At 38.7% G+C, this 27,640-nt stretch overlaps 1 protein-coding gene across 1 annotated transcript; it reads right to left on the minus strand.

Moving 5' to 3' along the window:
* Window positions 1-529: 529 nt before the first annotated feature.
* On the minus strand, window positions 530-24,290 carry LOC124619906 (eukaryotic translation initiation factor 3 subunit K). The gene is made up of 4 exons (XM_047146539.1): window positions 24,136-24,290; window positions 23,376-23,595; window positions 8,596-8,815; window positions 530-778 (listed from the first exon to the last, which is right to left on the minus strand). Exons 1-4 carry the CDS (start codon window positions 24,186-24,188, stop codon window positions 621-623), a joined length of 651 nt encoding a protein of 216 aa, XP_047002495.1. The 5' UTR covers window positions 24,189-24,290; the 3' UTR covers window positions 530-620.
* Window positions 24,291-27,640: the final 3,350 nt, after the last annotated feature.

The following is a 27,640-nucleotide window of genomic DNA, read 5'->3' on the forward strand; positions in this document are numbered from 1 at the left end:
CAAGTTTTCACCCAACTTGATCTCAATTGCATCCTTGATGATATTCATTACTTCTATTTTGGAAAGACAAGCACTGCTTCGGCATATTTTCAGACTGAAAATGGTGCGGGTAATTAAAGTGATTCTACTACAGATGGATGCAAACCTAATACAGAATGCTAACTGCAGTGATGTGGCTCCATGATATTGCATAGAAAGTTTATGACTCGAGTTCATTTACATAGAGAGTACTGCAGATACATCAGTAGACCAGTTGAGACTTGTAAAGTTTGGAGCAAAGCTTACCTGGAGGCACCTGTTGACTGAAGTATGACACTGAAATATTCTATCAATGAGACACTTTTAATTGCTAAATACTACAAACATTAGGCAGATTCTGGTGATTTACTTTCCTTTGTATCTACAACAGTCCTAGAACAATTTTTAAACCTTGCTGTAAAATGTGATTTGGTTTACTTAAAATAACAGCACGTAACTACTGCTTTCAAGATTAATAAATGAAGGAATGTGGGCTGAACTCTTAAAAGGCTTTCTTTAAATTTCTGTAATTAGATAAATACAGAGCAAAATTGGAGACAAATATATTTGAAACATACAAAAACAAATTATAATATATTACACTATCTAGATGCAGCCATTATGGCAGCAGCACTCTCAAAATCAATCTTCTCAGTGATATTTTTGGTTTTAATGTTTTCATCTTGATTGGCTATGAAAATTGTGTCTTTATCTTCTTCTTTCCAGCCATATTTCTTAACCCACTGCATCAATGTTGTCTCTGAAAACATTTAAAGGTACTCGTTATATCAATGCGTAAAAGATATCGGAAGGCAAATTCATTTAAGAAAACTGTAAAATTACAGCTAGATAGTATGGTTACTCCCCACTTTCCTCCAGGAGGTGAAATTCTATGGCTGGCAATATCGTAGGAAAAAAAATATACACCTAGCTCCCATACAGATAGTTCCTTTGTTGGGGAGGAAAGAAGAATAGTTCTTGGAAGAGTTATGAAGAAAGGGCAGTTTACTAAGACTCCCGGATGAGAGGGAGATCCACCTAATGTGAGAATGAGGGAATGCGGAAGCTCCCAACATATTTCTTTTAATAGTTCGGCAGCTCTTAAACTCTAGTATGGAAGCTTTACAGAGAGAACATGGTTTGTTACTGACAAACTGATAATGTTGCTTAACATGAAAACATGTATCCTTTACTTGGCAATATCAAAGTTTCTCAACTGGAAAAAAATGTCACTTTGAAATAACAGAGGTACAAATAACAATACTTCATTTTATTGTCCTTTATACACTTAACACAGCCTAACAATGCCTAGGTTCATACACACACATATATTAACAGTTGAATTTATTTCACTTTCAAGTTGAAATAGCCATTGCTGCATCACCTTTCCACATTCATTTTATCAGGTTACCACTTTTCACAGAAACCTTTCATTTATTTTTAAACAGCAATATGTTCTGCCAACTGACATTACTGATCAACAACCATGATGCTACGTCATCTACTAATTCCATAAATAATTCTGTGCTCCTTACCACAAATAAACTACATTGTGAATTACATTTATCATTTCAAACTCTTTAACAAATTCTTCAGATAATCCACATGTAACAATGGCTGCAATCCCAAATGACGACTCTCCACTCTCATACAAGCGACTGATGAGTAGTGTCTGGGCACTTTTGATGCTAAACAGTGAGATACCCCACCAGAAACAGATGTCCCGGGCTTCGAAAATTTCAGAAATTAGTGATGTGTAAATAGTAGATTTACTAAGCCATAACACAAACAATAGAAGTATTCCTCAGGAGGGAACCTACAGCCCCAAAGCTCTGCTAGGCACTTTATTGTGAATAACAGAATAATTGTGTAGACGTCAATACACTTTTCAACTTTCAATACATTTACTGTCAGTGCTAGAATTCTACCTTCTGATGCCAATACATTCACACAAACTACAGAATGTTTATCTACTGTTCTTGAATAAATATGAGCTGCATCTGACAATTTCCTGCAACAATGTCGGACTCAACATGGACTGTAGGTTCTTCAATTACAAATGAAATTCATTTCAACAGCAACATCTACCCTTAAAGCATTCATCTAACATCTAAAAATGAGACTGAAGTATCATTCTCTACAGTATTCCTATTTAACACCTCTTGTTCACATTCACATAGTTACTTAAATAACTATGTGCTTTACAAGACCAGGCAAGAAACTTCACTGCAAATAAAATTGTGTCACCATCAAAGGAATTAATCAGAACCAAAAGTCTGGCATACCTTCTGGTCATAGTTCTGTATGAGAACTGCCACTATAAAAAATAAATTTTAATGTAGGAAAATTTTTAGATAAAAATTTTGTTCAGAATGGCAGCTGACTCAATACTATGCTAAATTCACAAGTGAATTAACACATCATACAATTTACAGTCTCTCTCTTTATTTTTATTAAATCATAAGACATTAAAACAGAATCACCATCAATAACAAATTGCTGAAATGCTACTTTCAAGAGATAATCATCACTAAACAACTACAGAGATCTAATTATCAGGACTGTAGGTACCTGGTAAATTTGTAAAAACTATTAGAATGTTGAACCCATAAAGTGAAGAAGCCACTTAAAAATCCTTTCATACCACTCCAAAGTACTGTTCCCCTGAGGGTTTTAACTGTATTCAATTAACATTATAAAGAGCATGGGTCTGTCATTTGAAATCCACTGCTGGATAAAAGGACTCTTTTAGGCTGTGATATACATTATGGTCTTTAATTATTCATATGTATCCAAGTTGCTTCTCCCTGCTTTCTAATGCCACCCATCAATTAGCCAACAGACCATCATTCTCTTTTCTTATCTTTTGGAACCTATGGTCGATCTACCATCCATTTGGATGGCTACACGTCTCATCCACCTCTAATTTTCATTAGTCATAATTATATCTTCCACTTCTGTGATCAAAAGAAATATATACAAATGAATGATACAACCATCTCTATCAAAATGCTGGACAATGTGCAAATCAAATTATGGAAGCTACTGGTTACAGAGTCAAGGATGCTACACTGACCTCGAGGTGTGACTGTAAAAGACAGCAAGAAAGAAACGACATCCAAGGCTCATTTAAGGTAATAAATAAAGTAGAAAAGCTTCATAAAAATGCCTACTTTGGTATGGGCAAGTCAAGCATTGTGAACCTAACCACATGGCAAGAACAGTACTTCATATAAAGGAAGCAAAAAGAGATTCTGACACTCACCAAAGACATGGATTAGGACCCAAAGAACAACCTGAAAACGATGAGATTGCACCCTGAAATCATGAAAATATGTTCAAAATGGCATAGAAAAACTAGAGGGCCGATCCCAAAAGACAGAAGAAATGAGGTATGGAAGAAGAACAATTCCTGTCCACTGTTCCATTTGCTATGGTTTTCATATTTAAAAACCATGTTTCACTACTATAAGTTAAAATTAAACACATTGAGTGCAAGTTTTCCCTTTCATACAAATTATATTTAACTTTGAAAACATTTCACTTACTGAAAGTACTCCGGGCTATTTCTACTATCTTGCTTTATCTACACTAGAAGCAACTGAAACCAAATAATAAAAATGAGGGTGGCTGAAGAATGTTCCACAAATAATTTTCTCTGTTAAGAGATCTGCAAACTTCTTTTAGGACTACTGAATATAATACATGTAATCTCCTTCCCTAACTTCTCTTTCACCTATCATGATGAAGTGTGACAGGAGCATATACTTTTCAGTACACTATTAGATGTTGAATTAATGCTTCCTAGTAACAGCAATGTCCCATTTTTTTCCAACAATTTTCCAGTTTTCTTATGTATTACTATGCCTCAGGCTATTGTTTTGGCTGAATAACCATTTCCAGACACTTCCTTTTCATCACAACTCAATGTTTTACACACTTCATCTGGCCTGACATCTTTAATATCATTACTTTCATTATCAACTATGTTTCTAATTCGCCTCTTAGATTCTCTTAACATGTACGCAAGTCTCTGAATGCTGGATTTTCCCCTCTGTTGTTAGTCTATCACATATTAACTGATGAAATGTGTCATTTACTCAATGTTATATTCCTGTTTTGTCTTCTTCATACTATTATCATCAATTGTTGTCTTACCGTATTTTCCTTGTATATCTCATTGTCCAGAATACATTTAGTTTAATTCAGAAATTCTAGCAAATCTGCATTATTGTTTGATTGAGACTCTTACAATTACTTTGCTTCTTAAAAATTTTCTTTTGCTGTCATTCTAGCATTGACACGCTTTGCTATTTTAATAAATATGTTACACAGCAGCCTTTTGGTTTATGTCTACATAAGCTTAATTTTCTATGATGCTAGTACCTATTACTTAATTTAATCTGCTTTACCTTCCCATTCTTAAATAAGCAGTCAATGCATATTTCTTACTTACTACCTGATGAATCTGATGCAATCTATCTTTTTTTATACACACACACATCAACAGTCTATCACCAACTGATATTCTGAAGTGGTTTAGGATTGTGACAGGTACAGTTTCATCACTGTTTGATAAAATACGATCAGTCAGCTTTTAGTTCCATTTTTGTACTTGCCTAGTCTAGGAGAATGCATGAAGAACAAACATTGCTGCTGTTAGTGAATTCTACTAATGCATGACCTTTGTCGGTCCTGGTATGAAAGTCAAATTTCCCCACTGGAGTGTTGTTACACTCCTGGAAATTGAAATAAGAACACCGTGAATTCATTGTCCCAGGAAGGGGAAACTTTATTGACACATTCCTGGGGTCAGATACATCACATGATCACACTGACAGAACCACAGGCACATAGACACAGGCAACAGAGCATGCACAATGTCGGCACTAGTACAGTGTATATCCACCTTTCGCAGCAATGCAGGCTGCTATTCTCCCATGGAGACGATCGTAGAGATGCTGGATGTAGTCCTGTGGAACGGCTTGCCATGTCATTTCCACCTGGCGCCTCAGTTGGACCAGCGTTCGTGCTGGACGTGCTGACCGCGTGAGACGACGCTCAATGGGGGACAGATCCGGAGATCTTGCTGGCCAGGGTAGTTGACTTACACCTTCTAGAGCACGTTGGGTGGCACGGGATACATGCGGACGTGCATTGTCCTGTTGGAACAGCAAGTTCCCATGCCAGTCTAGGAATGGTAGAACGATGGGTTCGATGACGGTTTGGATGTACCGTGCACTATTCAGTGTCCCCTCGACGATTACCAGTGGTGTACGGCCAGTGTAGGAGATCGCTCCCCACACCATGATGCCGGGTGTTGGCCCTGTGTGCCTCGGTCGTATGCAGTCCTGATTGTGGCGCTCACCTGCACGGCGCCAAACACGCATACGACCATCATTGGCACCAAGGCAGAAGCGACTCTCATCGCTGAAGACGACACGTCTCCATTCGTCCCTCCATTCACGCCTGTCGCGACACCACTGGAGGCGGGCTGCACGATGTTGGGGCGTGAGCGGAAGACGGCCTAACGGTGTGCGGGACCGTAGCCCAGCTTCATGGAGACGGTTGCTAATGGTCCTCGCCGATACCCCAGGAGCAACAGTGTCCCTAATTTGCTGGTAAGTGGCGGTGCGGTCCCCTACGGCACTGCGTAGGATCCTACGGTCTTGGCGTGCATCCGTGCGTCGCTGCGGTCCGGTCCCAGGTCGACGGGCACGTGCACCTTCCGCCGACCACTGGCGACAACATCGATGTACTGTGGAGACCTCACGCCCCACGTGTTGAGCAATTCGGCGGTACGTCCACCCGGCCTCCCGCATGCCCACTATACGCCCTCGCTCAAAGTCCGTCAACTGCACATACGGTTCACGTCCACGCTGTCGCGGCATGCTACCAGTGTTAAAGACTGCGATGGAGCTCCGTATGCCACGGCAAACTGGCTGACACTGACGGCGGCGGTGCACAAATGCTGCGCAGCTAGCGTCATTCGACGGCCAACACCGCGGTTCCTGGTGTGTCCGCTGTGCCGTGCGTGTGATCATTGCTTGTACAGCCCTCTCGCAGTGTCCGGAGCAAGTATGGTGGGTCTGACACACCGGTGTCAATGTGTTCTTTTTTCCATTTCCAGGAGTGTATTTAGTTTTTGTCCTACGTTCACATTAAAATTCCCTTTTCACATCTTGCACTGAAATGTACTATCTTTTATCAGCTTCTGTAATTCTTTTTAAAGGTCTGCCATCATCTCATCCAAATGATTGCATGATAACACGTGATTCCATCAATATCTGTATCCTTTTTTAATCATCCTGTTTATAGCAAAAGCTATATTTTAATTTCCTTTGTGATTTGTTCCAGAGTAGAACATAAAAGCTGATTTTACACTGAGGTGACAAAACTCATGCGATACCTCCTTATATAGTGTCAAGACCTTTACCCATAGTGCAGCAACTCTATGCGGCATGTACTCAAACACGTTTGAAGTCTGCTGTAGAAATATTGAGCCATGCTGCCTCTATAGCTGTGTATAATTGTGAATGTGTTGCTGGTGTAGGATTTCGTGCACGAACTGAACTCTCGATTATGTCCCATAAATATTTGATAGGATTCATGCTTGGCAATCTGGGTCACCAAATCATTTGTTCGAAATTTCAAAATGTTCTTCAAACTAATAGTGAACAGCTGTAGCCTAGTGACATAGTACACTATCACGCAGTGACATGGAATCCTGCCATTCTTAAAAATTACATCGTTGTTTGGGAACAAAGTCCATAAACGGCTGCAAATGGTCTCCAAGTAGTCTAACATAATTGCTTCCGGTCAACGATCAATTCAGTTGGAACTGAGGACCCGGTCATTCCAAGTAAACACACCTCACACTATTATGGAGTCACCACCAGCTTGCACAATGCCTTGTTGACAACTTAGGTCCAAGGCTTCATGTGTTCGCACTACATTCTAACCCTACCATCAGCTCTTGCCAACTGAAATCTGTTGGTTGGTTGGTTAATTGGATGGGATGGAGGACCGAACAGTGAGGTCATCATTCCACATGATCTAAGGTGGCAGAAACAACTCAGTTAAGGGGAAAGGAAAATGGGTAAACATGGAGGTAAAAGGGGTGTTGGGGCAGCAGGAAGAGGAAAGAACAAGAGGGGTTAAGCAAATGGTGAGAGCAGGGACACCCATGAAATGCTACGCGCACCAGCACCGCCACCGGCGCTTCCTGATCCCCATACCATAACATGATCATGACACAAGGGGTGCAACATTGGAGGAAGATGACACAAGAAGAGGAAACAAAATGGCACAAAAAGCCAGGCAAAACACAACAAAAAAAGGGGAGGGGGAACCCAGCTGCTGTGGAGGCAAAGCTCATGCTAAATGAGGGACATTAATTCCAGAGGCAAATTCAAGGACTTAAAGCTGGGATGACAAACCACTTTCACGAAGAAAACAGAGGACAGACGTAACCATGCAAGGGTCATCTGCAAACACCCAGGACAAGGAAGGTGGTAGCGCTTATTTAGTGCAAAGGACCAAAAGGCAGGAGTAGTATTGCAAAATACAGATCACCATGAGCAGGGGCCTGCAACTACAAAGGGAGGTTGTCTCACTGTGGGGTTAAAAACCATGGGCCAAACTAGTATGGCCAATACGAACATGGCAGACGATGGTAAATTCCTATCGGGAGAAGCAGAGGGGAGAACGCCATATGATGGGAGTCTCCTTGATTATGCGAAGTTTATTATACGCAGGGTTAGCCTCCCTAGAGTTGGCCCATGACTGAGCAAATAGGTATTTGATGTAAAGCTGCAAATCTGCCCATGGATGTGTCACAGAGAAAGCGGAGGTGGGGGGTGGTAGGTGTCCACGTGGAAGCACACCGGGTAACACCCTGGAGCTGTCATTCCACAGATGCTACTGAGAGAGAGCTAGCCCGTATATAGAATTTATCCACATATAAAGCAGGGGTGACTGATGGTCTGGCAGAGGACACAAATGTATTAACAGGGATGCGAATAAGGAGGACACTTAATATGGAGCCCCATGGAATGCCATTCTCCTGGGACTGAGAATGGTGCCAACCTGAACTCTCAGGTACTGCTTCTTCCCTCCTTGTTAGCTGTGGCTGTTATCAAAATACTTCGGCCCACATATGCATTTGTCAATTTTTGCCATTCTGTAGTATTTCTTGTGCTGCATTTGGGTTATTTATATTCCTTTCGACAACAGCCACTGCTAACAAGGAGGGAAGAAGCAATGGTTTGGAGAATATGTAAAGAAACACTATAAATAATGTGCACTCCAACGTTATAAATGAAACATTGGTTTTAATTTAAAACAACCAAAGATGTACAAACATATGTAGCCAATTTTCAGTATAATCGTGCATGATGCTCTATAAATAAAAGTGAAACACATCTTGTGAGATTCTCTGTAAACTGAACTGCAGTAAACTCAAGACAGAAAACCAATAATAACCGATTTTAACAGCTGCTACAGACGATGGCCATGCAAATAAATGTATCAATTTAACAAAACTTAACTTAAAGAAAAAATAATGCTTTCACTTACCATCAACACCACCAAGAAGTTGAGAAAGCATTTTCTTGTCAATTGTTTGAAATGTAATTCCAACAACATGGCAAACAAATTTTCTTATGGAGTCATTAAACCCCGTAATTCTAGATGTAATTTCTGGCTCATTCAAAACTTGATGCCAGAAGCGCTGAAAGTCGCAGCATTCCAGTATATCTGCTAAACGCATTATCTCACTCAGTGGACTCTGCATAAGCTGAAATATTTTTATGCTACATTATTTGAATGACAGCAAAATAAAAGTGTACATGAATGCACAACAATGTAATGTGGGAAAATGTACAGTTAGCATCAGAACAGTGAGCATACTTCACACCCACTGCAGCATACAAAATCCATTACTGCACCCACTAATACACTAGTGGAAAATCAAAAACAAATCCCCATATAGGCTTATGTTGTATAATTGTGTTATTAAAATTAATGGACAATTGTATCAAAGCAAAAATTAACTTGAGAAAACTGTAATATGACAAGACATAATGCCCATGAAGTAAAGACATTTAGGAGACACAATTTCAAGTACTGCCAAAAAACATGGTATTTAAAAAGTTAAAAAAGCAGTGGAATCCTCCCCGATTTGGGCATTGTGTGACCTGCCTTCTTTCAAACCTCCCCTCTTCTCATTGAGGCAGGAAATACCTGTTCCAAATGAGAGGCATAGATTTTTGTACTTTTAAATGAGTGTATTGGAAGAAATTGAAATTTTATCTTTGGAAGGTAAATTAAGGGTTGAAACAGTAATTGAAATATTATTTGGATGAGAAATTACACAGCAGGCAGACACACAGAAAATAAATGCTTACCAGTCAAGCTTCCTTCTTGAATTTTCCTTCATTGTGTATAAGGGAATTCGGTCAATGGTACCACTTTCAATATCATATATATACACTTTCCAATGCAATGAGCTACACACAATCACAAAGATGTTGAATGTCACCTTGAAATATTGTTTCACACTAGTCCCTCTTGTTGTCACAGACAAACAAAAGATGTTCCCAATAACACAGACAAGTCACCACCATATGATGTTCCAAACATCCACATAGTACAACAGATCGATGATTGTTAGGGAACTAATCAAACTTTAAGAGCACTAGGAGCAACTTCTGAAGAGCGTCCTCAAGCACTATTCTTTCTGACCTAGCTGGCATGGCAGCAGAATGAGCTAGATCATGCACTGTATGTATCCTGTATTGCTCAGGAAAGAAGTGAGATTAAGCTTGAATATCTTGTCATTGATGAATTTAAAAGGGATCAAAACCTCTGATTTGAGAAGGATGGGATAGGATACTGACTATGCCCTTTTCAAAGGACAATTCTAATAATGATATATGTCGCTGAATGCATGACATTAGGATCTTTAGCATCCTTACAAAGATTTGCTTAAAAGTCAAGCTCCCCCCCCCCCCCCCCACACACACACACACGTCAATGCAATGGTCAATTCTACAACAACCAATTAAAAGAGAAAAGACTGAATGAAAGAAATTGTGATGGGCTGATCACTAGAAGAATAGCAGACAAGCCAGTGCTACTCTACAACACACTAAAAGCTCTAAGCTAAGAGTTTAGGGTAGAACCTGGACAATTCACAAAATTTTAAAACATGTACCACATTTGTCGTCTACCAAAATGGTGGGCAGATCCTCACTTAAATGTGCTATTCCCCTATCACCATAATACAATATGCACTCTGTTAAAACATGATGTGCTATAATATTTATGATGCAGGCACCGCAAACAAGGTAAAAAACCCATGTGTAAGGGGGCTATGTCCTATGCAGAGATGAGTGAGAACTTCATTCCACCTGTGTGAAAAGGAGGAAAGCCACAGACGTGTAAAGGATTTCACAGTCTGAAGAATGGTATCCCTCACTTCCAGCCACTCTTCCTCCCACTGATGGGTAATGTTCTACCTCAACAGTGAGTTCACAATCAAAGGGCATGGCATACTGTTCAGCTCTGTCACCCTACATCTCTCCTTTATTGTTTTATCAGCTTACTGATTTCCCTCCATGTCCTCATGCTCAGCAACTCAGCAGAGTACCACCACTTTCTCATGTTGTTACAGCGGAAGTAGAGTATCTTGTGTATCATGCATGACTTTTCTGCTGGGTACATTTGGTGAAGGATTAGCAGTTGGCAGACATGGTGGACAGACACACTTAAGCATACACACCAGCAGTTGCTACACATTGTTACACATACACTGCAGTGCTTTCCACAATTTTTTGATAGTGGCTGTTTAATACTGTTGTTATAAATATCATACTTTCTCAAGTTTTCATCCATTCCGTGTCTTCCGTGATTTAAAACTTACATTCAGTGAATATCAGTGGAATGTTTACAAGCTATTGTTAACATCTCCTTGCCATCGAATTGTTACGTGTTGTTTGGGCTTCATTACAGTGCTTTACAAAATTTCCTGATAGCATCAGTTTAAGATTGTTGTAAGAACATATCGTACTTTTTAGTTTTGATCACTTCGTGTGTTCTGCTAGCTAAAGCTTTCATTCAGCAAACATCTGTTGTGTTATTCTATGTCCACCTGATACCTGGACGTCATTTGCACAACTCAGTGTAAGATAAGTGTTTACTAATTATTACTTTGCTACAGTTCAAGTGTGTTGTAGTCCTTTTTTGTTTACTGTCAAGAGTAGCTGCATGTGTGACAAATGTGGATGTCATCGTAGGTCACTTAATGTGGAAGAAAAATGTCAGGATTGAGTGTTGGTGTTTCACTGGGCTGAATGCATTTGGGAAGCAAATTAAGTGTCAGATGAGTCTCTTCCATAGGGTTTCAGATTATATAGTCAAAATGAGAACATCTTAGAACATGGAAGAACAATTTGTGCCCTTCAGGCAGGATTAGAAAGAGCATATTTTGAATTACAGAGGTTGAAGGGGGAAACATACAACAGGAGCTCGAAGACGGTGACAAGTAATAAGCAAAAGGAGAGAACCTCAGAAATCACATTTCAAATACCTATTAGCAATAAGTTTGACTAATAACCTGAAGTAGGAGAAGAGCCTCAACCAATTTCTGAGCTAAGTGAAGAGAAGCAGACTCTTAGGAACAACTTTAAAGCCAGGTCAGGAGAAAAGTCATATAGGAAGGAAAGATGCCTGCTGCTAGGTAGTAATCACGGGAAAGTGGTAGGCCAATTGCTACAGGGAAAGTTAGGTGTAGAATACACCAAGTAACAAGCATCATGGGAGATGAGGATACATAAATCATGGCATACAAGTGAACAGAAGGGGAAAGGCTAGATTAGGTAAGCATCTTGCAGAAAGTGTAAGGGTGCCACAAGCACACAAGACAGAATTCCTGTGATTCCTAGAGTCAAATGGACACACTTTTAGGTCAAGTCAGGCTACAGAGAGACAGCATTGAAAGAAATTAAAGCAGACCTGACCACAATATATGCAACACAGTTTCCAGAAAAATAATTTGTTTCATCAGAATATTAAGGGCATTGAATAATAAGATAGATGAGCTCTTGTATGTCTATAAGGTGTGTGAAATTCTTAAGCAATAGATATTTTGTGCCTCTCTGAACACTACATAACTACAGACATCGATATGTTAAATATCAGGGACTATAGACTAGCATCATTTTCATGTAGTGTTAACAAGGAAAACTGAGAATTTGCAACATAATTAGACACAAAGAAAAAAAAGTTCAAATAATTAGTTTTTCTGTTGCTCAGAACCTAGCAGCATGAGATTATCAGTTGTTACTACCAGAATACTTTTTTGTTAATCATAGCAGACACCCTCTCAAAAACTATCAGCTACTTATGAGAAATCTAGATGGATTATTGAGATATTTGTCAGACAAGAAGAAACAGTTAATAATTTGGGGAGATTTAAATGTAGATTTCTTGAAAGATACAGACAGGAAAAATGAACTATAATCATTATTTGGGTGTTTCAATCTAATTTCAATAGCCAGTTTTCCGAATCAAGTGCAGCAAGATAGTTGGACAGACAGTGCTCAGGCTGCACAATTAATGTGTACCCAATTGTTAATGGCTCATCTGATCATGATGCACAATTAATGGAAATAATACAGTACATAACAGCCCTGAGGCAGTTTCATACAAAAGTATTGAGGCTTATTAAAGAGAACAGGATTCAATGTTTTAATGTTAAGTTAAAAGTGGTGGTATGGGATGAGGTATGTATAGAAGGAGATGCTATGTCAAATTCAATTTATTCCATGGTAAATTTGTGTCAATGTTTAATAGTTGCTTTCCTAAGAACTTATTCAGAATGTTCATAAAAATTGTAATAGTTTAAGGAAAGTCATTAAAACGTCCAGAAGTATGCACCTCATGATAGAGAAAATGTTAAGATATAAGAAGATTAAAACTTTATGGGATATTGTTAAACAGGGGACAGATAGCCAGGCAGTGTACAAGATTCATAACAATTCAACTAAATGACAATGTTGTCACTGATACATTGTGAATCACTTAATAAAAGTAGTAGCAAAAATAGGATTAAATGGTTCAGTCATAGAGGCAAGAGAATATATTAAAAAGTCATTCCACATAACTTTGACCAACTAGAAGTAGCACCAGCATCTGTTGCTGACACTAATAGAAATATAAAATTTCTAAAAAACAGAATCTCATGTGGTGTTGATAGAATTTCAAATATAATTCTGAAAAGTTGTTCCAGCTTATTAAGTAATGTCCTTAGTGATGTACGGTAATGTATCACTGGCACAAGGAATTTTTCCGTACAGGTAAGATTTTCAATTGTTAAATCTCTTGACAGATGTCAAGACAGACTTAAAGACTTATCGTCCAGTATCCTTACAGAGATCATTTTCCAAAATATTCAGAAAAGTAATGTACACAAGAGTAGTCTCACACTTGAGTACAAACAATTTACTTAGCATATCACAGTTTGGGTCCCGGAAGATTTGCTCGATTGGAAAAGCTACTTATACATTCACTCATCTAACAGTACAAGCCTGAAATATTAAAATATTGCCAGTTGGTATTTTAGTGATCTTTCCAAGGTGTATGATTGCATAGATCACGTCGTTCTATTAGAAAACTAACTTTTAAGGAACTGACCGTTTTGTGCACATCTGGTTCAAATCAAACTTAACAAACAGAATACAAAATGCCATGCTGAATAATTCAAACAATACTGAAGGGGTAGAAAATTTTAGTGACTGAGGAGAGATAACAAAGGGAGTCACACAGGGTTCAGTTTGGGGTCAGTTCTATTTCTCATATGTGTGAATAACCTACTTAATATTCAACAAGTAGAACTGGTAGTTTTTGCAGACAATACTAGTGTTGTAATAAATCCCACTAGAGAGAAATCAATGGAAGAATGATATTTTTCAAAATAATTATTTGTAATGATATTTTTCAAAGAATTATAAAGTGGTTCTCAGAAACCAGACTCTCCCTAAATTTTGTCAAAACAATTAAGTTCAGCTATTTTTGCTCTTTGTATAATTTCTAATCTTTGAAACAAACAAGTTAACCTCCTGACATATTTTGCATTTTCCCACTCAGTCTAAATCTACATTTATACTCCGCAAGCAACCCAACGGTGTGTGGGGGAGGGCACTTTACGTGCCACTGTCATTACCTCCCTTTCCTGTTCCAGTCGCGTATGGTTTGCAGGAAGAACGACTGCCGGAAAGCCTCCGTGCGCGCTCGAATCTCTCTAATTTTACATTCGTGATCTCCTCGGGAGGTACAAGTAGGGGGAAGCAATATACTCTATACCTCATCCAGAAATGCACCCTCTTGAAACCTGGACAGCAAGCTACACCGCAATGCAGAGCACCTCTCTTGTAGAGTCTGCCACTTGAGTTTGCTAACATCTCCGTAACGCTATCACGCTTACCAAATAACCCTGTGACGAAATGCGCCGCTCTTTTTTGGATCTTCTCTATCTCATCTGTCAACCCGACCTGGTACGGATCCCACACTAATGAGCAATACTAAAGTATAGGTCGAACGAGTGTTTTGTAAGCCACCCTCCTTTGTTGATGGACTATATTTTCTAAGGACTCTCCCAATGAACCTCAACCTGGCACCTGCCTTACCAACAATTAATTTTATATGATCATTCCACTTCAAATCGTTCCACACGCATACTCCCAGATATTTTACAGAAGTAACTGCTACCAGTGTTTGTTCCGCTGTCATATAATCACACAATAAAGGATCCTTCTTTCTATGTACTCGCAATACATTACATATGTCTATGTTAAGGGTCAGTTGCCACTCCCTGCACCAAGTGCCTATCTGCTGCAGATCTTCCTGCATTTCACTGCAATTTTATAATGCTGCAACTTCTCTGTATACTACAGCATCATCTGCAAAAAGCCGCATGGAACTTCCGACACTATCTACTAGGTCATTTATATATATTGTGAAAAGCAATGGTCTCATAACACTACCCTGTGGCATGCCAGAGGTTACTTTAATGTCTGTAGACGTCTCTCTATTGAGAACAACATGCTGTGTTCTGTTTGCTAAAAACTCTTCAATCCAGCCACATAGCTGGTCTGATATTCCATAGGCTCTTACATTGTTTATCAGGCGACAGTGCGGAACTGTACCGAACGTCTTCTGGAAGTCAAGGAAAATTGCATCTACCTGGGAGCCTGTATCTAATATTTTCTGGGTCTCATGAACAAATAAAGCAAGTTGGGTCTCACACGATCGCTGTTTCCGGAATCCATGTTGATTCATACAGAGTAGATTCTGGGTTTCCAGAAATGACGTGATACGCGAGCAAAAAACATGTTCTAAAATTCTACAACAGATTGATGTCACAGAGATATAGGTCTATAGTTTTGGGTATCTGCTCGACAACCTGTCTTGAAGACTGGGACTACCTGTGCTCTTTTTCCAATCATTTGGAACCTTCCATTCCTCTAGAGACTTGCTGCACACGGCTGTTAGAAGGGGGGACAAGTAATGCCTTATGGAATAATTTTTTGAGTAGCTCATCACTTAGGAAGAAAGTATTGATTGTACACAAGGGAACAGTAAGAACGATATGTGGTGTTTACCCAGATATGCAATGGAGGTACCTCTTCAAGGAGCTACGCATTTTAACTGCGCCATCACAATACAAATATACAAGGTGTTCAGAAATTCCTGTTACGAATTTCTAGACACGTGTATAGAGGAGTGAATACATAATATTTTGAATAGGAACCCATGCCTGGAAATTTACAGTTTCCGTGCTACAACTATTTGAAAACATGTTGGTAATGCGACCAATTTTACAAGAAATTGATTAGGCGAGACCCAGTACATCACTTGTTTTACAATTCCTCTCATTGATAACCAAAGAACAAAAAGTAAACTTGATACGTTTTCACAAATACTGCTGTTTACAGTGACATCTCCTTGGAGCACCACAGTTACACCTGCTGTTGGCGAAGGTGTCCTTTCACAAACCCATTTCATAATAGTGGTGAAAAGGGTATGCAATGTAGTCGGATGTTGTGGATAATGATCTTGACAAAGGTGATGAGCAGCTCTCTGAGTACCATGAGTTTCACCATGTCTTTGTGCTCTGCAAACATGTACTCAGTTATATTGCTCTAACACTCACAGACAGTTGAATGAGGCTTGAAGCAGGTCAGAGAGACAGGATGGATATCAAATGATGTCAGCCGATTTGATGTAAGCATGCCCCCAACATGACTACCCTGTTGCACACCTACCTACCTACCCACCCAGCAAACTTGTTTTCAGACAGCTACAGCACGGAAACGGTTTCTAGACATAGGTTCCAAATCAGAATATTATCTACTCACTCCCCCTACAAGTCCTAGAAGTTTGTAATGGGAATTTCCAAACACCCTGTATGCTAACAAAATTTGCTATAAATAATCCACCACAATTTGAGAACAACAATGACATCCGTACCTACACTACTAGAGGGGAAAAAAATTACCTTTATTACCTGTCAGTGGCTCAAAAAAAGATTTCAACAGGCAGATAGCAAAACAAGTCTTAAATCTAACTTAAAACCATTTCTCCTGGACCACTGTTTCTATTCCATTGACAAATTTCTGTTCAAAAATATGTAGCACATTTAAAGAATAGATTAATAAAATAATAAAAAACAATTACTTTTGAAGTGGAGTTGCATGAGTCAGTCTTTAAAAAGTGTTCTTTAATGTTAACACTAATCTCGTAAATATATCCTGTAAAATGGCTCATCCCACATCATCTCAATAAAAGAATCATTCAAATGACATACGGAACAGGTAACTAACTCAACTAAGGGTCTGTAAAGCACTGATCAGGTAAGAAACTTGGCCTCTTGTTCGTGTTGCATGTGTTCCAGTGCCTTCAGAATTATGTACTGCTGAGTATGATAGATGGTAAACATACCTAGTAGACGGATTCTGAAGAGACAATTGGGGAAAATATAGAGCAACCAAGGAATTGTCACTGTTCTGAGTTATCTGTATACACAATCAATCTTAAAACTGAGATGCTCATACAAAACTTCATTGTAAAACAAAGAAGCCAAGGTGGTGATGTACTCCATTAGTGGTGTGAAAAGTTAACATTCACCACACCTATATCTAAAAGGTACCCCTCTGCTCAAATCCCAAATCGCCTCACTGCTGAAAAATTGCTCCATGCATGATCGAGCAACATTATGGTATGCATGTTTCTGGGGTACAGAATATATTTTGTACAACTGTCACATCGTGAGTAGTGCTATCTGATTGGGTAGTGGTGGCTTGCCAGCTTTGAAGCTGGAAATGGGTCTCGATCTGAGTGCACCTCTGGCCAACCTAATGCCCTCGCAATAACAGGTCTAGCAGATTCGTGTCTAGCAGGTGCATACAACATACATCCATAACTGACCTGGGACTGAACAAAAGCTCTATAAAACTGGAGCAAACACACTCAGTCTCCTCCTCACACCCAATGTGACACATAATTTTAAATGTTGTTGCCTCTGGACTGAATTATCAAGTCCCTCAGAAATCAGTCACACTAAATACTTCACTTGCTTGTACTTTTCAGACACCAGAGGTCTGTTGTCAGTTAGAATAATGTTCAACACACAATGAGTCAGTATTTTATAGTGTTGCTGATATCTTACACCAGTAATTACCACTCCTGGAGGACACTGCAGTTTGAAAAGACAAATACTCCACAAAGAATCAGATCTCATCACTAACCACAATTTGCTCAAATCTCCCTCGATTTCCAGCTTTAACTGCATCATCTTCATGAACAAAAGGATGAGTTTACCACATTTCCTGCATCACGGACAGAAAATAGCAATCGATGTCAGCTTCACACAATATCCAAACTCAGCAGCACGTCTAGCAGCTGGGATTCACTACACAAACACAATATTTCTTTGCTCACTCATCAACCACACGTCACTCCTATGGGCAACATTGTAAACCAACTCATTGGGTAATTTCAGACCCAGTGCTGTAGAGCATCTGCGACCATTAGTGCCAACAGTGTGATTCTTCAGGACTATCCAAAGTCTCCCTTATACCCAGACCATGACTTCCCTGCTAACTGGACCTCCCTAGATTGTCTACAACATATGACACTTCAAAGAAACATTCATTGTTTTATCCGAATCAAATGCAGTATGTGCAAAATGTTTTCATAATCAGTATGTGGTTCATTCCGATTGCTGAAAAGCTAAACTGGGCACAATATTAAATATCATACAAACAAAACATACAATTTACAAACAGGTATCTCAATTTTTTATATAATCAATTATGCCATTTGGTGCCATCAGGAAATCGTTGAAAGTATTACAATAGCCCCTGTTGGGATATGCTATAACTATGTGACCAACTGTTTGCCTGGCTGCTCCACAACTGCATTTTGGAGATAGAGCCTTACCTAATCTATGAAGAGGGGCCATGTTTCTGTCACGTTTGGTACATATCCTGTTAAATATTGTCCATGTGCTTTGCGAAAGGTAAAAGGCAGGGGTTTTCTTCCCCATACAGAGCAAGTTCTAGCAATGTGGAGGGTAAGCCACTGTCCAGTCTCGTTCCCATGAGTCTATAGTTGAGCTGAGACGATGTTCCATGGCTGTTTACATGGATGGTTTACTTTATTGATGCAGATTTCTCTCAGCCAGTTTCTTTCAAAGAAAACTGCATCTTGATGGGTAGGTAGTTGCAGGTTGCTTTATATGTGTTAAAACTCACAGAGTGAAGAAGCTCCCTGCTGAAGTCCATGGGGGAGAATGTGGCTCAATATGGACAGCCATTTGATGGAGATTGATCTTAGTGTACAACTGACAATTCTCTGTGTTGTTAGTTGTACGCAGAGAGTTTGTGTCTATGTGTGTGGATGGGTGGTGGGTGGGAGGGGGCATCTGAGCATGCATGCACTATTTTCCACAGCAGAGTAGACTAGTCCAAATGCTTAAGTGCACAGAGTTTCAGCAGCAGAGCCCCAGGTTGTTCCACACAGCTAACGTAGGATGTTGTTCCTATCTTCACAGTAGTTTTCCAAATGCTTGTTATAGGACAGTGCCTGGTCCAATGTAACCACTAGATATTTTCGGTGCTGAATGTGGTGAATTAGTCTGTCTCCAAATGGACCTGGAGCTGTCTATTCACTAGTCTGTTGCACAAATGAAAGCAAACTGACTGTCTTAGTGGGGTTTGGCATCAGTCTCCATCTCCGAAAATATGTTTCCATTATTGCCAGATAATACATTAAGATGTTTCAGTTTCTTCAAAAGAATACCATGTCTCCATACTATGTCATAAGCTGCTGAGAGATCTATATTCAGTTGACATTTTTAAATTCTTTTGAACGCCTGCTTGTATGTAGGTCATGAGTGACATTATCTGGCATGTACAGCATCTTTCTGGGTCAAAACCAGCTTGTTCATTTGCAATTTTCTCATGTATTATAGCCAAGATTATTTTGTAGACAACTCTTCCAAAAAGCATGTATATTGAGCTTAAAGGGGCTATTGGGCAGTAGCTTTTTCAGCTATTTGCTTGGTTTTCCTGGCTTGGGCTAGCGATGAGGTTAGTTTGTTCAGTCCGTTTGGGATTTTAACTATCATCACAATATCAACAAAGAACTCTGCTAGCCTTTTTTGGTGTATTTACAACAATTTATATGGAATTCAGAATGCATTCCAGCAGGCTCTGGTGCCTTTCCCCCTTTCACTTCAAGTGCCATTGTTATTTCCTTGTCATTTCTTAAGAATTCTCGATTGTTTCTCTTCACGATGCATTCTGATTCATCAAAATTAACATCTAAATTAAGATCTAGGGTTATGATGAACGGTTCTTTCATTACTTATGGAAAACCCCCAAACTTCAGCAAATTCAACTTAGTGAACACAAAAAGAACAAAGCAGCGCAAGTATCCAAGAAGTACATATTATTGAGTCAAATGCAAAAAAAACTTCAAACTTCACAAATGACTTTTTTCATGATATGTGATCCGCTATGGTTGCTGCAAAAATCCCACAATACATACTTCCAGCGCTCAACATCACGTGTTCCTAGAAAAATACTATGGGCAACACTCCTGATGAGTCAGCATTGAGAAAAAATTATTTTTCCAACCAAGACACACTCAAAAATGTGCAATGCTATTAAATAGCCATCATAAGGATAGCAGATAATGAAATGACAGATGTATGAGGATGTTTCACTGGAAATTGCACGGTTGGCATACTTGACAGAGAACAACCCTCTCAAGCTGTTACTGATTTCCTCACAAATCATTCAACAGTACCTCTTTTGTGAATGGCAGTTTTAAAGCACTGTGACTGAGGGAATTCAAATAAGAAAAGTTCTCATCATGTATTCGGATGTTACAGCCTACATTTTGAAGGCGGCAAGTGCCCTGTGCGTATTGCATCCACATGTAATCCACTTCATCTTTCTATCCATGCACTACAACATTTCACTAAAGAACTGCACAGCACCTACCCAAAAGTAAATAAAATAATTTCATACTTCAGGGAAGTTCAGAATTGTGTTGCTCTACAGAGAACTGCTGCTGAACATAGCACTGCCGCATGAGCCTGTCCTAACGAGGTGGTATAAATGGACTACAGATGTTTATTTTTATAATGAAGATTTTCCAGCCATGAAATCTATGATTAATTTATTTCCAAAAGAATCTTCAGTTTCATTATGATAACAAAAATGCTTTCACTGAATTATAAAATCGGCAATGTTCTAGCATGTATCCACATTTAACTTCGGCTTCCTTCTCAGCAGCATTGTGGAATTAAGAGTACCAGGTTGCCTATACAGAAATTGTTAAAATTGTTGAGAAAGTCAATTGCAAGCCGACTGATGTTAGAGATGATATTGGACAGAGCATAGTGAATAGGTCTGACACAGCTTTGGCACAAAATCCTAACTACTTGGATTGTGATACTATCTGCAGTAGACACCTCTGTAGGAATATTTCATCTGCAGGAATAAAAGACAAGCATCTAGTTGCAAAAAATTATGGTTTTCAAATAATCTTGACCACAGTTTCAACTTGTTTAAACCCATCTTCTTCAGAAGGACAAACAAACTTTACATTAGCAATTCATTCGGTAAAAACTGTTTCCACAGGACATAGCAACGATTTGTTAGTCATGTATAAAAATTAAGGGCCCTTGAATCCAGGGCTTGGCACATCAGTAAAACCACTCATTTAAAATAACAGACCATGTTAGTAGCTACATGCTGGCAATTGAGCAATGTATAATTACATTCCTAATGTGCTTTCTGTGCCTCTAGTATGTTTAAGTGAATATTGTTTTGGAGGGTAACTATAAAATGCTCCTTACTGTTGTTGAGTGATGCCCCACAAAAAGTCTACGACTTGCATTAAATATTTGATAGCAATCGAGGCAGACAACTCATTTTTACATAATGAGTGTTGTGTTACACTTATATGCAAGACAAGAGCATAGCTCAAAATTAATTTCATAGCCAGCAGCCCAATCAGAATACCTCACTATGCTGTTTAATGTTGTTATTAATACCCTCTTTTCCTTTTAGAAGCAATTATTCATGTATTTTTCATCAGGGATTCATATTTTTTCATTAAGCCACAATGAGTAACTGGTGTAATTAATTTTTCTGTTGTCATCCAGTTTCTTATGGTAGATGTATGCGATAAACTGTGTGAATATCTATCAGTGTGTTCTCTATAGGAACACAGGTGCACAGCACATTTTGAGGTATGCATATGGATTTGTGGAGCACTTGACACTGATCCAAAGTGATATTTAAGCTATTCAGTTACATTTAAACTAACAAAACTGCTGTCCAGAGTGGAAGCAAGTTACTAACACCAATCGGCACAGTCCCCGATTCAACTCAGTTGCAGCCTTGGCAGTCTGTCTCTCATGTCATTAACTTGACTACTGGCCTCTCGACAGATGAACATTTTTAATACAACTGGACAAAGAATGTTGAGTTGTCACTGGCTATCGCTTAAAATTATGAAATAAATGTGAAAATATAATTTTGTTATATAGTTTTGTCTACAATTCAACTACATTTTAACTGAAACAACATTTTTATATGTTTACTCTAATTTTTTTATATACAGATACCGCACTGAATATCTGGCTTAACACCATGAAATTAGTTGGTTCATAAGCAAATATTTATAATTCAGCTGAAGCACCCTTTACCATTTATGATACACTACAACTGTGGATGCCCAAAGTACGCAATTTTCAGCAATATTAGTGATGCTCAGTTGCCACTGCAACTCTCGCCAGCATTTATCACTTAGCAAATCCAATGTAGCATTTCATGTCTTCCTCATATCAGGAGTGGTGAAAATAGTGGTGTAGTGTACATATGACTACCAGGATCATTTATATTGTCCAGCTGACCAAAGGAATAGGTCAGAGAATTAGTATTTCACTCACACAGTTCATTCCTGCCCCCCTCCTTACGTGGGCACACGCACGTGCACTCACACACTCACCGCACTGAATATCTGGCTTAACACCATGAAATTAGTTGGTTCATAAGCAAATATTTATAATTCAGCTGAAGCATCCTTTACCATTTATGATACACTACAACTGTGGATGCCCAAAGTACACAATTTTCAGCAATATTAGTGATGCTCAGTTGCCACTGCAACTCTCGCCAGCATTTATCACTTAGTAAATCCAATGTAGCATTTCATGCCTTCGCCATATCACCTAAATTGCAAAAGAAGGTTATTAAATACATTGGAAACCTACCACTGAGGCTGTTCTACAGAAATTAAGTTAGAAAATTCCAAACATTGATAGTGCCTGCTCTGTACATGTGTGAAACAATTATGTTCTTAAAAATAAACTGCACAGCTTTGATGGACAAAAAATTTACACAATTACAGCACTAGGTGCAAAGGTAACTACCACATGTATACAAATACAATTACGTGACAAAGATTCTGAAATATTTATCCACATGTACATTTTATAACAAACTTCCATGCAGAATTTAAAAGCACTTGACAGTAAAACAAAATTTAAGATGCCACATGGCTCAGCTATTGCTACAGTGTGATGGAGTTCCTAGATGCAAGTATACAAAATCCTTATGTAAGAGATTCTTCTATAGATGCCATGTAAAATCACAAAGATGCGCTGGCCATTGTATGTATGTAGAACTATTGTCCTTTAACTCTGACAAACTGTTTTGTGCATGTGTGTGTGCTTCCTGAAAATGTGTAACTTAAGTCTCACTAACCACACAACTTACCTGTTTACTATTGAGGAGGCACTTGCAAAGGATAAAATCTGTATGAGGGAAATTAGTTAGTGCCTTCAATAGAATTTGGCAAGTGATATCTGGATTGTACGTATATGGATTCAGCTGATACAATTTCAAGACTGCCAGATTCGCCTCCAGGTCGTAGGCATTTTCACGAGACTGAATTTCTACGTATCTCTCCAGAGTAGGAAGATTTTCTGGGTTGTACCTGAAAAAAAGTTACTATATGTAACATGTCTGACACACAGTGCCTTTGTTAAAAACCAGTTTCCCCAAACAGGTTAGAGGACAGAAGATGAAGGGAGTTTACAAAATAGTTTGATGATGGTAGTGGTTTCATGCACAAACCACCTTCAACATTCATCGTACAATATCAACATCCTGTCTCTGTGAAGAGTGTCGGAAAAAATCCCGTTCACAGATAACTAAAACTTCTGGATTTGGTAGGTGGGTGTGTTGAGCAGCTTCAGCACATACGAAGTTTTAAGCAATTGTTTGTATTAAAAAAAACGTGACTACTGGAATAGTGCGGCTAATTTTACCTGCAATCATATCTATATGACTTCGAACACACAACACAGGTAAAGAAATGAATATCCTCGCACTCCCAACACAATGCACTAAAATATGCTATCGAATACACAATTCCAAACTTTGCATTCAATATGGTCTATATCGAAAGCAAACAAAGATTCTGTAAAGGAAATTTATAAATCATTAAAATTACATCAATAAAAAATTTGCTTACCTGTCAACGCCCTTTAACATATCTCCCACCGTTTGCCTCATAGCCTCTGCCATTTTTCAATTCTGTCAAAATTCCTACAATATTTCGATACACGCGCTCAGCAGTCAGCACTGATCACAAAAACCAAAACATACAGTCGTGAAGAGGAGCAACAACAACCTAGAGCTTCCACAGATATGCTGTTGGGAGCAGAACTGTGGCGGAATCGCTGCCGAAGTAATCCTTGTCCAACACGCAACAATCAGTTCTGCAAACATCACTTTTGCGCAGACAGAACGTTGCATGTGACCAGATTTGCGTAAATATGAAATGTACCCAAACCTGGAAGTTGAAGTTGGTGGTTTGGGTGAAATTACTGTAAGCTGTGGGTTCAAATCACATCTGCGGAGACAAGTTCGGGCGTGTGGACAGGAAATCGCCGCAAATTTGGCGCTAGAACGTGTTTGAGTCAGTTGTTCGTTCAGTCAGGTTTTTCATGTCTGTGTGTGCATAGCAAATTTTAAAATTACAGATACACGTCAGATGGGCGTAGATAAGATGTATTTTTCATGCCAAGTGATCCATAGTGAGTAGATCCTCTGGGATATGAGACATGTCAGAAAACAAAAATCCACAATAAATATTTACAAAATAACAACAGATATGCTATATTACCTTCCACAGATCCCAAATAAAATTGTCGTTGTGAATGTGGAATCGATCAAAACAAAAATCTTAAGCTTATCTACATTTCAGAAGATATAGAATTTGCCACCAAACATTAAATGTTCCATAGACCTAGGTGCACATGATAATGCTTAGGCTGATGTAACCACATGTCATCAAATTAAAAAAAAAAATACAAAACATTTTATAGCACTTGTACACAACGATCGAATGACCGCACAAAATTTGTAGAGAACTCACATTCTATGGAGTATTCACTTCATGTGATATTATCAATGACATACATACATCAGTCAGTTCTCCTAAGAAATTCATCAATGGAGTAGAAGGAACTGGTCACGAATAAATCACTTGGAGTCTTTTCAAACAGCACTCTATTACCTTAACTTTTTGTGGGTGTTGGCATGTTATTGAAAATGTGTACTGATGAAGAGTGGACGCGTTTCTGAACAAAAGTAAGTGGTTTAAATCTTTGAGAAAGTTAGTCTTATTTCTTGTATTGAGGCCGTGCACTGAGCCGTCTGTTTAAGAAAAAAGATATATTTTTAATGATACATTTCATTAAGGAATAAATATATTGGGAAGCAGTAGTTAGCATCCCTAGTTCCTTAAAAAGCCCTTGGCAGGACGTCCTTGAGTTCACACCACAAATAATTAGTATTACAGGTTTTTGGGCTCAGAAAACTTTAGCTCGGCTTAATAAATTATCCCAGAAAATAAGTTGACTTGTGGAATGAAAGTAAGCATAGTACACTAGCTTTTTGGGACTACTGAAGAACAGGATACAACTCGTCAGCTTTGATCAATGAGGTCAGAATTTGTCAGAGATCATTTGTTGGACAGATTTAACCACGGCCGCCTGTGATTTAAACGTGCGTCTCGCGGGCCCCGAGGAATCGCATCATGACGTCAACAGTAAGGCTGAAAGCGTGACAGCGCTGCCTGGTGACTAGACCTGTAAACAACTCTGTTGACGTAAGTGACGTCACACGTTGGCCACAGCGTTTGTGCAGACTTGCCATCACCTATTGTTTTGGAACGTCAAATCAATCCAGATTATTTGAATGAAGCTTCCATTAACAGAATTAAATGTAGAAAGAAGGTTTGAATGCGAATAATCTGGATTATGGTGACATAATAATCCGCAGCGTAGTCAAAGTTACACATTACAGTCTTACGTGATTGATTGAAGCCAATTGATAACAAATTATTGGTCGAAAGGCAGAGTGATTTATAGCATAACACATATTACGCATTGAGGACAATGTGTATAAATGTTTTTAACGCATTAACTGCAGCTTACCAATGTAGGCTAACTACCACTGACTCGTTTGCAGCACGAATTTGTCTTTGAACCCATACCAGCAGTAGCAAATGCGGAAAAACAAATCAAATATGGTAAAGGATACGTAGTGGAACGCCCATTGAATTTTTCCAGTTTGCGTACGATATCTGTAAATAATATGCATCAAAACACGTCGGATGATTGTTCATTTTCTAATATATGTTTTTTGGGGATGACCCAGTAGTTTTATTTTTTTATTATGAGAAATGCATTAAATGTGGGAAAGTGTATTTAAATACGCCGCAAACAAATATTAGGCAAAGCCACACGTCTGTCTGTTTTCACAACCGTTATTTCTCATTCGCTGTGTTCCACAACTGTCGACGAAATTATCGCTTTTCAACCTAATGTAGACCTCAGACTATGCTACAAATAGTTATTACTCCAGCCAAGGTTTCTAGGGAAAGGGGGGGAAGGGGGCGAAATCCAGTATAGTGCTCTAGCCCAGATATGCACTCTTGCCCAGTGTGTGTTGCCTATATGCTTAAATTTTGATCGCTGTTTTTCTGTAAACAAACAGCTATATGCCAATCACATCTCCCTGTATGTAGTTTCTCAAAAATCCAGTTTGTGTGATCTTAAGATAAAAAGAGCTGAATGAGGGAATATTAATAGATCCAAGCAGTAAGCCTACTGACATCTCCAAATTGTAAGACTGCTATAGATGCAAGTCACTGATTGTCAGTGTGTATCAGTGGGACAAAACATTTGAAGTAAATCACAAAGCTTAGGTTAGTTCAACTATTACTTCTTAATGTAGTAGGCAGTCACAATTTTCTTCCGTATTTTGATGTACATACATACTACACAAGCAACCAAATGGTACCTGGTGGAGGGTACCTTGTACCACTACAAATCATTTTCTTTCCTGTTCCACTCGCAAACAGAGAGAGGGAAGAAAGGCTATCTACCATCCGAACCCAGATTTCTCATGCCTTCTAAATTTTCTCAATAGTGTTGTACAAAAAGAACATTATTTTCCCTCCAGGGATTCTCATTATACTCACACATAGTTTGAAACTACTGGTAACCTATATAGCATCCAGACTCTGAGTAGCTTCAATGTGTTGCTTAAATCTGACCTGGATCTCAAACATTGGAGCAGTACTCATGAATGTGTCACATAATTGTTCTATACGGGTGGTGTAAGTGATCTTCCCCTCATTTCCAGTCACAAACTATATTCATCTTCCCAGAGGAAGGAAGTAACAACCCTGAAAGCTAGAAAGGTTGTTTTTTTTTTTAAGTGCTGTTTTTCTCTCATACTTTGTACAAGTCATTTAATAATTTTACAATGAGTACTGTCAGCTGTTCATATAATGGTAACATTAAAATCCTGTTAATTTGAAACTTAGTGTTAACATTAACTAGCAATTGCATTCGTGAGTCGAAACATTATGCTCAATTATAGTTATAGAAGGAGGAGCTTATAAAATATTTTTTTTACTTTGTATTTTTTTATTACCTTAGGATTTTCAGTTTTCTGCCTGATGT

The sequence above is a fragment of the Schistocerca americana genome, chromosome 6 (genome assembly GCF_021461395.2).
Source record: "Schistocerca americana isolate TAMUIC-IGC-003095 chromosome 6, iqSchAmer2.1, whole genome shotgun sequence".
Taxonomy (NCBI): domain Eukaryota; kingdom Metazoa; phylum Arthropoda; class Insecta; order Orthoptera; family Acrididae; genus Schistocerca; species Schistocerca americana.